Source organism: Cavia porcellus, unplaced genomic scaffold, assembly GCF_034190915.1.
Source record: "Cavia porcellus strain 051 isolate PalLab524CR breed Dunkin Hartley unplaced genomic scaffold, mCavPor4.1 scaffold_32, whole genome shotgun sequence".
NCBI classification, from domain to species: Eukaryota; Metazoa; Chordata; class Mammalia; order Rodentia; family Caviidae; genus Cavia; species Cavia porcellus.
Genome location: NW_026947515.1, coordinates 22,387,319 through 22,399,433, shown reverse-complemented (window position 1 = coordinate 22,399,433; position 12,115 = coordinate 22,387,319). Strand labels below are relative to the sequence as shown.

The following is a 12,115-nucleotide window of genomic DNA, read 5'->3' as shown; positions in this document are numbered from 1 at the left end:
TTTCTGCTAAAGTCTCTAAAGGCACATATAATTCTGACACAGGATTCTCCCGAATACTCGGGTCTCTTGAAGGTGAGAGCACCTGTTGTGAAGGGGAGCTGGTGTGACTCTTCACTGCTGGGAATGGAGGCCTCTTTGCAAGCAGTAGTGTACTGCGTGTGCTTTCCTTTCTCAGGTTTTCACTCAGCTTGGTCTCCTGTGTTCTGTGGGCCACACGTGAGTGAATTTTGTGAAAACGGTGAACTTTTCCAGAATGTATGATTGGCTTATTCCCCCCCATGGTTTTAACTATAGAGTTTGCATGCTCTAAAATAAAAACGCCATTTTCTGAAGAAACAGCTTTCCTTGTGTTGCCCTCAAGTGCTCTCTTTACTCTCTGAAGTCTTTTCCTTCCATGTCCAACCACAACCAGGCGGTTTACTGGTGCTTCAGCATTTTCCAGTTTTTTGGAAAGATTTGGAGTTTGAATTTGGGATCAAAATGGCTATATTGCATTGGGATATGATAGATTGGCTCATTCTTTTTTGTGTAAGTGGAGATTGAGCTAAGCCCTCTGTGATAGGTGCATACCAGCCTTCTTTTATTTTTGGTTATGAGACAGGGTCTTGCTGAGTCACTAATTTGCCCAGGTTGGGCTCAAACTTGTGATCCTCTTGCTTCCCCCTCCCAGAGTGCTGGGGTTAGAGGGGTGTGCTCCCCTACACCACTGTGTAACTGCTTCTCCTAAAGCACAGGAGAGTGCATGAGAACAATAGCGATTTGACTGAGAATCCGCCCTGCTTGTGGAGAATGTGCTTTTGGTTGCAGAGGCTGACTGTGTTGGGTGATGAGGGTGAGAGGCCACCACGCTGCCTCTCCTGGAAGCATGACAGCCACAAAGGATCCAAGCTTTACCCCAACTGTTTTTTGCCTCTGCTCTTGTTCTGTGCTCACACATACTTAACTACTTGCAATTGAATTTCTCATCATATAGCTAAAAGTTTTTAAAAAGTGTTATGTACTTTAATATGCAAAGCTATTTACAATCCCTCCTGAAGCAGGAAGGGCTTAGTGAATGGCGACTTCTTCCACCTCCCCAGTGTCTTCATCTTCAAGGGTCGACTCTGTGGGCTCTCCTTCTATGATGACTTCACAGAGCTTCCTGGAGAACAATACCAAAGCAATGAAACTTTCCCTGCCCCCTCATTTTAGACAGGAACCTTAAGTCATCCCAAGGCGCTTACAGGGCAGGCTTTGTGAAAATCTCATCCTCATCAGAGGATTCATCATGTAGCTTGGCTGCCACTTTTCTCATTTGGGAGGCACTGATGGGTTGGTATATGTCCCTTAGCCAAAATGGGCTACTGAACCCATTGATGGCCTTCTGGAAAACAGAAAGGGACTTAGGACCTCTGCTTTCCCTTGCCCCTTCCACCCCAGCATTGAGCACTTCTCCAGTTTACCTCTTTCATTTGTTCTGCTTTGCAGCTTCCATGCCAATGTGGAGAAAAGCCCCTTGTGGGAAAACATACGTGCGAGACAATTAGTGAGTGATTTGCATTGTCATGTCTCAGTCTGCATGCCCACTTCAGGTCTCTTTAGGACAAAACCTGTACCTTGCCCCATGCTCAAAATAGGCAAGTTCAAACTAGGCCTGGAGTTTTGCAAACAATTCCACAATGCTGGACTTTCTGAGGCTCCATCTGTTACCAAGGGCTTCAGGAGGTCTCTGGGGGAGACCTCTGCACCTGGCCCAGCCTGGACACACACTGTTATTTTGAGTAAAAGAACTGAGGAGGCTCACAAGGGAAGCGGAAGCATGAGAAGATGAGCTTCCGCCCCTCCAAGGAAGGATGGAGGGACTTCATCTTGCACCAGCTCCTGCCTAGCACCTGGGCTTCCTGTGCAGTCCCAAAAGGCCTCTACACCACAGGAGCAGGCGTACCCCAACCTGCCACCTCTACCCTCAGTATGGGATGTCTGGTGACAGCAGATCTTCCCTGCTTATCCCGCCCATCTCAGCTTCTTTGGAGCCACGTGAAACCTCGGGAATGAAGGGTTATTCTGTTGCTGCTAGGATCTGCACTGAGAGATCCAGGGATTTAAATAATAGCTGAGTTCTAGGTTCTCCTCTAGAGCTAGTAATGAATTTCTCATTTAAAGATCATCTAACTGAGCATGGTGATGCATGCCTGTAGTCCCTCACTGGAGAGGCTGAGGCAGGGTGATTGTTGCAAGTTTGAGGCCAGCCTGGGCTACAAAGTGAGCTCAAGTCTGAACTGCACAGTGAGACCATATCTCAAAAAGACAAAAAGTAAATACATAAAAAGTAAATAAAATCAGCAGGCTCATATTTACCTTGAGGGCTTTTCAACCACCTGTAAAGCTCTTCTATGACAACGCATCTGTTTTGGAAAAAAAAATAGTGTTGAGTATCCACCTCCATCTCCTGATTTTCATTCATAAATTTAAGTCTTAGATATTCTGCGTGATGAGAACTTTCCTAAAGACAGAATTCTACCCTGCTAGTTCATTGACTTTCTGAAAGCACTTTAAGAGTCTTGCATGAAGTGGAAACTTTTTTTATCCAGTAGTAAGGAGTGAACTCATGGCTTCTGTAATGAAATACATATTAAGCAGCTAGGGAGATAGAGACAGACAGGTTTTTGTGTTCTGTGTTCTGTGTGTTTTTATTTTTTGGGTTTCTTTCTTTTTTTTTTGAGACAAGGCTTGTTAAGCCACTAAATTGCCCAGGTTATGCTTGCATTTTGAATCCTCCTGCTTCAGCTTCCCAGAGTGCTGGGATTGGTGCCATGTGGCACCTCTTCACCAGCCTTTTAGAGTGGTGTCTCAGTTAATGCACTGAATTCCTTCCATGATTTTGTTGCAACTGGATTGCGAGCATCCTACCCCATGTTGGCCCTGCTTCTGGGGCTCAGATTTTAGTGTCTGCTCTCACCAAAAGAGAACTCACTCCTTCCTTTTGGAGCAATCTTATCTCATCAGTCTCACAAGACCGACCCCAAATCAGAATGCCCCGACCTCACAAGAAATAGTTCTGACCCAGAGGCAGCACCTCGGTAGTCCAGGCTGACCCTGAGCTATGTAGCACGGGCTGCCCATGAACTTGTAGCAGTCCTCTTGCCTCAGTCTCCCAAATGCTGTGCTTACAGGTGTTTACCGCCACACCCAGCTTTTTTCCATGCTGACCTTTGTGTTTCACTCTTAGATGCCCCTCTTTCAAAAACCTGTGTAGCATATTTCTATTCTCGTGGTAGGAGAAATGGACATGAGTCTCTTAAGAGGGGACTGGCTCAGGAGAACTAGCGCATCCAGGAAAGACTGCATGAAGGAGGACGAGCTTGAGTTGGCTTTCAGCACATTCGTGAGACTTCCACAAGCAGGGTGAAGTACAAGGATTCTTTATAGACAGAGCACAGGCAAATATAGGAATGGGATGGTACGACTAAGGCATGGAGAGGGGCCGGGGCAGAAGGCTGCCACAACTGTGGGAAATGTAAATTAGGGATACTTTATTTAGTTGGAAAAGGAGAGTAAAGTTTGTCAGACTATGAAATTACGCTTTAATAATCTATCAGATGAAAAGTAAAATAATAAACTATTACATAATGAGGCAAAAAGCAAACAGGGGCAAGCTCTGGAAGAGGCTGCTCTAAACAGGACCTGCTGTGGGAGACCTGACAGAAGCCTCAGCGGCAGGGCTATACCTGGACCTATTAGACAATGCCTCGCACACTGGAGACAGCAGCAGCTGTCAAAGCTAAAGAATGTGGAAGACAGACTTCTGTCTTGTGGCGCTGTCCCTTCTCCCTAGAGTGATGACAGCTGCTTGAGCATGGCGAGCATGAGATCAGTGAGGACATCAAACTGTCGACATGGTAGTTTGGGGTTGGGGAAATTTTCTTTCATGGCATCGTTTGCCCATCAAATTAACTTGTCCAGGTACCCAAGTGACCTGTTGTCTTGGTTTTAGCTCGTCAGAGATCTTTTGGGAGTGGAGTTCCTTTAAAAATCCCTGGAGAACACCAGGCATTCCAGAGGCTGAGGCAGGAGGGTCACTGTGAATTTGAGCCCAGCCTGGGTTACATAATGAGCTCAAGGTCAGCAAGGCACCATCTCAAAAGATAAACCAATCTTCTTACCTGAAAATCATATTACAGTAAAAGAGCAAAGACTATTTCAACCTGAGTTACTAATGTGGAACGGCACTGGGGATTTAGCTCAGTGGTGCAGGTACTTGTCTGTAAGTGTGAGGTCCCAAGTTTGATCCCTGTTACAAAACAACAACAACAACAACAAAGAAACTAAACTAAACTACAGAGGAATGTCCAGGAGGAAAGGGCAACGTGGCCTGGGTTTTCTGTTCATGGTTCTGAATCATACAAAGACAAGATGCATTCAGGAAACTTGAATCAATTTTTATCCTTACCTTGATTAGGCAGAAAATTACCATCAAAATCATCACTCCCATGAAAGATAATGGCAAGATCAGTTTGTAATAGTCATGTTGTGGAACTTTTGTAAGCTAAAAAAAAAAAGATAATTTTAGTTGGGTAACAAAGACATAACAAGGATGACAGCTGTCTATTTAAATCCAATTCTTCTGAGTAGCTTAGAGATTCTTAAAAGCACATCAAACGGGATGTGTTACAAATCTTATTATAGTGCACGTCCTTCTCTTGCTTTGTTTATCTTGTGTTAGGACATCTCCTTCTCTCATGGAGCAGGGTGGAGAGTGCCATCCTGGCCAAAGTTACGTGGCCAGGACAAAATACAGACCAGCAGGCCCTGCTTGTGCACCTCATGGTGGCCCCTCAGCTCGGTAGACCTCCTCACCTCTCTTGACTTCTGGTCCTTGTGGTCGCTCTCTGCTGTGTTCTCACTGGTGTCCTTCTCACTCTTCTGATCCTCTGCATCCCACAGGGCCTTGGCCACATGGACTTTTTCCTCTTCACTGAGTAGCTTCATCAGGAGGCCCGTCCTAGAGACGAGCTTGGCACAGGCCAGCTGCGTGTGGGCCTCAGAGCAGTCCATTTTTACGATCCTGCTGACCTGAGAAATCAGCCTTCTGATGTTATTGTTGGGGATGAGGAGCCCCAGCTGCTGGTCTCGGTAAGTTTCAAACTGATCACCTGACAGCAGTGTGGAGGTGAAGTCCCTGGGGAGTGAGTCAGTCCCCGTGTTGGGTTGTTGCCATCGTGCCTCCCTGGCCTGCCTCACAGCTGGTGTGAGGTCGGGTGTAGTCGCAGCAGTCTCTTTGGCCAAAGGATCCTTCTGAGTTTTTTCAGATACAGACCTTTCTGGCACACTAACATACCCTCCAAAATCCACTGCTTGAAAATCTTCATCTGTAGCAGGGTTTTCTACAGAGGTGCTTTCTGCTAAAGTCTCTAAAGGCACATATAATTCTGACACAGGATTCTCCCGAATACTCGGGTCTCTTGAAGGTGAGAGCACCTGTTGTGAAGGGGAGCTGGTGTGACTCTTCACTGCTGGGAATGGAGGCCTCTTTGCAAGCAGTAGTGTACTGCGTGTGCTTTCCTTTCTCAGGTTTTCACTCAGCTTGGTCTCCTGTGTTCTGTGGGCCACACGTGAGTGAATTTTGTGAAAACGGTGAACTTTTCCAGAATGTATGATTGGCTTATTCCCCCCCATGGTTTTAACTATAGAGTTTGCATGCTCTAAAATAAAAACGCCATTTTCTGAAGAAGACACAGCTTTTCTTGTGTTCTCCGCAAGTTCTCTCTTTACTCTCTGAAGTCTTTTCCTTCCATGCCCAACTGCTGCCAGGCTGTTTTCTGGTGCTTCAGCATTTTCCGATTTTTTTTGAAAGATTTGGCCTCTGAATTTGGGAAGAAAATGGCTAGGCTGTAGCAGCATAGGAATTTTCTCTTCCTTTTTTACCTCATTGTTTTTTTCCTGGTTACCTTCCTCCAGCAATTTTTGAAGAAGATACAGCTTCTTCATCTTATTTGTGAAACGTAAATTGTTGCGTGCAGGTTGAAAAGAGTTTCTCCTGTTGTGGTTCGAGTCACCTAAGGGATTAGCGTCCTCTTGGACTTTTGAAAAAAGCAGCTGAATGAATGGTAATAATGTTGCCTCTATGCCTTCTGGATTTTCCTTGGAGAAATAAGGCAGTATGTAGTTTAGTGCACTGATGATGTCACTTTCATCATTCATATCGAGCTGCTCTTTTGTAAAGCCCACTGGGTTGGTCACACTTTCCTCTGAAGATGACATTTCAGATTCAATATTCAGCTGGGTGCTGGTGCTCCCCTTCCGGGCTTGTAACACTTTCATGAAGCATTCTTGGGAGATCACTATGGATGTGTCTCCCACTGTCAGAAAAGAAGACATTGCTCTCAGTTAGGGCAGAATGATAGACACCCAGCTTTTTACTGGCCCACAGCTGTACACACCAGTCAAAGAAGGGAGAGGTCAGCAACTATTTCAGTGCCATGTGGACAAGACAAAAAGAAATCCAAACTTAAACTTACAAAAACCCAACAGAAAGAGAAAATGACCTCTCTTGCTAACGAGACTACTTTTTGAGAACATTCCATAGTGTGTAATACAGCAACTTAACTTAGCCAAATGATTGGTACTCACTAAAGGCCACATCCTGACAAGTACTTGCCCACTCAGCAGGCTTCTCTGCAGACCTTCTATGCATACCCATGCAGGACCCAAAACACCATAATGTCACAGTGTAGCAGCAGAGGCAGCACAGGTCTTCCTCACCCCACCTGGTCAGTTGCCACCTCACTATGCTCGGATGACCATGATGAAGGACAGTCCTCTTAGGACAAAAAGGCAGACATGCAAAAGCCCCACTCCTTCTGCCTACAGGTCTTTTCTGGATACGTCTGCTCCACCTGTGTGCCCAGTGCCTTCACTTGGTCCGTGCTTCCATGTGTCCTAGCACCGTGATGGCAAACATCCAGAGAAAAAGTGCCAAACCGCACCCTAACCCACTTACTCATGGCAAAGTGCCAACCCTGCAATGAAACCTGAATACTGGGGTTTTAGGCGGGAAAAATCAACTCCTTATGAACGTCTTTTGTCTTAAGAGAAAAACACAACCATGCATGTGTGGTAAGTTCACTGCCACTGTCCTGTCCCATAACAAAAGATTCTTCCACACAGAGCCAAATACTGTACTGCTCGAGTCTTCTTATATCAGAGCAGGGATCCAGAGTGTAGGATAAGAGATTTTTAATTTGCCTGGTTGTATGCCTGCCTCTGTGGAATAGTGAACAGCAAATCTACAAAATAACAGCAGTTTCTGTATAAACATGACTTAAGGTGGTAATGTATAAGAGAAACTGCCCCTTCTATCAGATCAGATGCTTTCCCTACTTTTATTTCTGTCCTAATATTTCTAAGCATCCAACGCTCCTGACAATACTGTCATACGAAAGTCAAGGGCTCAATGTGTAACTGATTTGTCTTCTGGAAGAATTAATTGACTGGTGGTGGTGAGGACCAGAGGAGGGGGTAAGGATCATGACCATAGAGGAAAATGGGTTCTGGAGAACCCAGAATTGCGGACAGAGGGCTGGGCATGAGGCTCTAGCACTTGACACCTCTGATCTTAATCTGTAAATGGAGGCAAGAAATTCTTGTTTTTCTCACCTCTGAGGGTAGAATGAATACTGTAATTGGTAAAAATTTGTTTTGGAAACCAAGCAAAGTTCTTTTGCATAAGAAACGTAGTGCCACTATTTATTATTTGTCCCTGTATTCAAGCTCTCCGGATGTGAAAGCACTCACATGTGGCAAGCATGAAGTGAGAGCTAATAAACCCGACATACGGAAAAATCCTTAAATGCACCTGAGTCATCTGAGACTCATGATAAGCTCAGGTTTGGACAGTCTGGGCATGGAACAACCCTGCATTCCCTTAGAAGAGACAAGCAATTGTAGTTAGGCAATCAGAAACTCAGGCTCCAATACAATAGTATGGCTTGACACAGTTTCGAAAAGATGATAAAACGGATGTACACCTGCCTAAGGTTGAAGGAATAGAGACCTAATATATAAAAAACCAGCTTACAAGCTGCACTGCACATTATAAGTGCACATAACTGCACATTATAAGTGCAAACCAATTGTATCATTAGTTTACAGCCTTTGTATCACTATTTAGAAATTAAAAAGCAAATAAAAGAAACATGAAAGCATCATTAGGCAATTGAGACTCACAACACTGCTTGGCATTGGTCAGACATGTGCTATCACAGTGCAGCTTGACTGTCTTGTCGACAACTTCAATATCATTTTTAAATTGGCAGAGGCAGCAGACCATGTTGCTCGGTAAGATCCTGCAGACAGGACACAGAGTTCTGAGTTAATGGAAAGCTGCTCCTTGAATGGTAAAGAGGCAGGACGAGGCTCCACAGTGTGGAGCAGGAAGGAGTGCTTGAGGCAGCCCTTGCGGCTGGGTAGGAAGCCAACAGCCACTGCAGCTTTTGGATATTGTGAGTAAATAGGAGGGAGAGAGGGGTCCCCACAGAAGGAAGCTCAGCAGTGCGTGTGGTGGGCCTCACATGAAGGTCCTGGAGATTAGTGCTGAGTGACAGGAATGTGTCCTTTCATTCAGAAGCATCTCCTTTCAACTTGTAAGTCTCACTGTGGGTTGGGAGTGCACAGGAAGTACATCAGCTTCTAAAAAGCGGGAATCAGGGCTGGTGGTTTAGCTCAGTGGCATAAGCACCTGCCTTGCAAGCAGGCAGTCGTGAGTTCGATCCCTGGTACCGGTAAAAATGAAAAAGCCAAAAAAAAAAAAAAGTGGGAATCAGCTTCCAATGTGTGAGGTCCCTTTCACAACTTGGGTTCCGAGTGGTAAATGTGAGACATTTGGCAAAAAAGTCAGTTTATCCCTACCTATATTGTGCGGTTAATAACACAGATCAAACTTGGTAAATCTAGACAACTGGAGCATTCAAAAGGTCAAGGAGGACTCAGTGGGGGTGAAGTGGCTCAGAGGGAGAGAGCTGGCCTAGTGTGCTCAAGTCCTGGGTTTGATCCATAGTATCTCAAAATACAGAAGGGAGAGGAGGATGAGGGAGCAATGACTACGTGATGAAAGCAGCCATGAATTACTAGTGGCTCTGGAAAGGATGGTGTCTAGCTAATGTGGGTGGGAAGGGAAGCAGGTGCTGCAGGAAGTTGAGGAAGACGAGCCTGGAGCAGAAACCAAGGGGTTTGGCAGTGTGGGAAGTCAGTTGAGGAGGTGACCTGACAGAAACAATGAGCGCAGACTGCTAAATGAAAGGTGTCTTGCAAACCCTCAACTACTTCACTACTAAGTGAGCTTCTATTTAGCTTGCTATATTGGAGGAGGATGGCACAATTCAAGTTGCAGTCAGTGGTATAAAAACCATCAAAACAGGGCACTACATACAGTAGTACAGTAATATACTTCACACTCTGCATGAAAATTAACTCACAATAGATCATAAACCTACCTGTAATCCTAACACTCAGAAGCTGAGGCAGGAGGATCACCAATTGGAGCCCAGCCCAGGTAGATCAGCAACTTAGTGAGACCCTGTCTCAAAACTACCAATAAAAAATGCTAGTGCAAGCACCAGGGTTTAATCCCCAGCACCTCTGAAAATAATCACGGACCTAAGTATGACTAGAGTTACACAGCGCAATTCTGGAAGAAAGCAAGTGAGAAAATCTCGTAGCCGTGGGTTAAACAATGGGCACATAAAACAAAGATTTCTTAGGTAAGACAAGAAAAGGCCTGAAAGAACAAAAGCTTGCTAAATTCTATTTCATCAAAATTTTTAAAGTTAAGATTTCTGTTCTACTCTAGTGCTCTGGGAAACTGAGGTAGGATGCTTGTAAATTTGGCCCAGTCTGGGCAACATAACTCCATGGTGAGACCTTGCTTCAAAATAACAAAATGAAAAATGTGGAAGGGGAGGTCATAGCTCAGTAAGAAAGGCCAAGTACTTAAAAAATAATATCTGCACTCATAAAGATAATCATCATTAGCTTAGCTAGTAAAGAAATGCACACTTAAGCTACAATGAGATAGATCCACATACATGGTGTTTAAAAGGCTGACCTTTTTTACAGAGTGAAATGCAGGGATCAGATAAAGATGATGTGGTAACTCTTTTCTTTGTTTTTGATTGGGGTACTAGCGATTACACTGAGGGCATTCACACTGGGCTGTCTCCAGCCTCTCTTTTTGTCCAGCTTTTACATGTATTTATTCATTTTCATTTTGAGACAGGGTCACACTGTCAGTAAGATACACAGGCTGACTTTGAACTTGCCATCCTCCTGCCTCAGTCTCCCTGGGTGCTAGGATTACAGGCCTGGGCCGCCACGCCTACCTGCCATTTGAACTCCCATAGACTGCACGTGGGATGTATGAATGATTATCCTAAGTGGATAATAGCCAAACACAAATGGCTGCACACTGCATGATTTCATTTATAAGACCTTCCAGAAAATGTAAACGTACAGGGCAGAAATAAGACTGGCAGATTCTGGGAGCTGTGATAGATAGAGTGAACCAGCTGTGAAGGACATGAGCTGCCTTCTGAAGGTGACCCAGATGTTTTACAGCAGGGGTGTGGTGGTGGCTACATAACCACACAAACTCCTCAAACGTGTGAGTTTTGTGACATGGAAATCACACGTCCATAAGCCTGACTTAATAGTAAAACAAACCTAGCAACAACAATGAACCCAAGAGAAACAGATCTGAGAAAAAAACTAACTTACAGTCTTTCCAATTCAAGAGACTTCGTGAGGATGTTCTCCAGTACTGTGAGTGACACATGCGTCTGTCCCAAGTCCCTGAAGAAGAAAGCCAGACAGAAATGAGGAAGCCCAATGCCAAAAGTCTGTGCTTCAACAGGTATTTGAAGGATATCTTATTATTGCACTTTTGCCTCCCAGTGAAACAAGCCAGCACATAACTTTACATGAACTATAATCCCAGAGAAGTCTTCATGCAAAAATTCAAATTTAATGTTTTCATCATCAAATGAATGACCTTGGCATTGCATAGTAGATGCTGCATCTGTGTTTCAGTCACCATCATACTTCACATTTTTATATTGCATTCACATCTCTCACTGTGTTGTTCTTTTTAGTAACAAGGCCACTATGTTTCCTGGGGTAATGGTGTTCCTGCATCCACTGATGTGATCCGTGTCTACCGTGTTCCTCAGTGGTGCTCCCGATCCCTGCTGACTCTCTTGCCCATTATACATCTTAATCCTTCTCTTTGTGAATAACCTGATTAAAATTAAACTTATGACCTGTAGGATCAAAATACAATACTGTACCATTCTTGGAAGGAAGCAAGAAGAGCCAAAGTCATATTATGACTTAAAGGTTATGGCAATACTTACAGATAATTTAATGCTTGTAATGTAAAAAGTGATGGATCTTCGATAGTTGTCAGAGGATTATTATTGAGAATTCTGAAAAATGCAATGGGATAAAAGTTATCTGTATTTTCAATATGCATGAAATTACATAAAAAGTTGATATTCTTTTTTTGGTATGGAGCTGATTCATAGGTTAAAAAACCATTTTCTTTGATTACCTATGAATAAACCTTAAAATGCATAAAGCAGTGTTCCCTTTGGGGATTCTGTATGTCTGTAAAAGATCCTGTGGAAAAGAGAAAGTGAAAAAAATGTAGGAAAAAAGTGGATAGAAAACCAAAAAAAAAAAAAAAAAAAAAAAAAAAAAAAAAAAAAGAGGCTAAAAACAAAATCCCTAAAAGTGACTGCTCCATAAGGAAGCCTTTATTATAAGCCAACCAAACCTAACATTCCTGTATAGGACATTTCCCAACAACAATGTAAAAACAAGAAGAAACACAGTCTTCTTAAGGGCATATTGAAAAGACCTGTGAGTGCCACATGCATGTGTCTCAAGACCCTTGGGACCTTTTACTATTAAGCCAGGTCTATTGAGATAGACTAGGTCAAGTGTCCATCCATTCTTTGTTTCTTTTGAGGCAGGGTCTCTCTGCAATACAAATCAGCTCCAGGCTTGCTATGTACCCCAGCATGTGCTTGAAGTTGCAGTCCTCATTGCTGAACCTCCCATGCTGGGATTACAAGCATGTGTC

At 44.0% G+C, this 12,115-nt stretch overlaps 1 protein-coding gene and 1 long non-coding RNA gene across 2 annotated transcripts; one reads left to right on the top strand and one right to left on the bottom strand.

Moving 5' to 3' along the window:
- Window positions 1-2,246: 2,246 nt before the first annotated feature.
- LOC101788883 (leucine-rich repeat-containing protein 37A3-like) lies at window positions 2,247-6,328 on the bottom strand. Its single transcript, XM_013151882.2, has 3 exons — window positions 4,837-6,328; window positions 4,430-4,525; window positions 2,247-2,384 (listed from the first exon to the last, which is right to left on the bottom strand). The coding sequence occupies exons 1-3, from the start codon at window positions 6,298-6,300 to the stop codon at window positions 2,334-2,336; spliced, it is 1,611 nt and encodes a 536-aa protein (XP_013007336.2). The 5' UTR covers window positions 6,301-6,328; the 3' UTR covers window positions 2,247-2,333.
- A 1,642-nt stretch (window positions 6,329-7,970) lies between these two features.
- Window positions 7,971-11,611, top strand: LOC134474470 (uncharacterized). Its single transcript, XR_010045356.1, has 2 exons — window positions 7,971-10,885; window positions 11,124-11,611. It is a non-coding gene; the product is annotated as an uncharacterized LOC134474470 (long non-coding RNA).
- Window positions 11,612-12,115: the final 504 nt, after the last annotated feature.

What these genes read in the sequence shown, in the direction of transcription:
- LOC101788883 (XM_013151882.2), bottom strand. Translation starts at nt 6,300, where the DNA reads ATGAAAGTGTTACAAGCCCGGAAGGGGAGCACCAGCACCCAGCTGAAT. An exon ending in AGGACCAGAAGTCAAGAGAG is followed by an intron (nt 4,526 to 4,836) that starts GTGAGGAGGTCT and finishes TTTTTTTTTTAG; the next exon opens with CTTACAAAAGTTCCACAACA. An exon ending in TAATTTTCTGCCTAATCAAG is followed by an intron (nt 2,385 to 4,429) that starts GTAAGGATAAAA and finishes TTTCCAAAACAG; the next exon opens with ATGCGTTGTCATAGAAGAGC.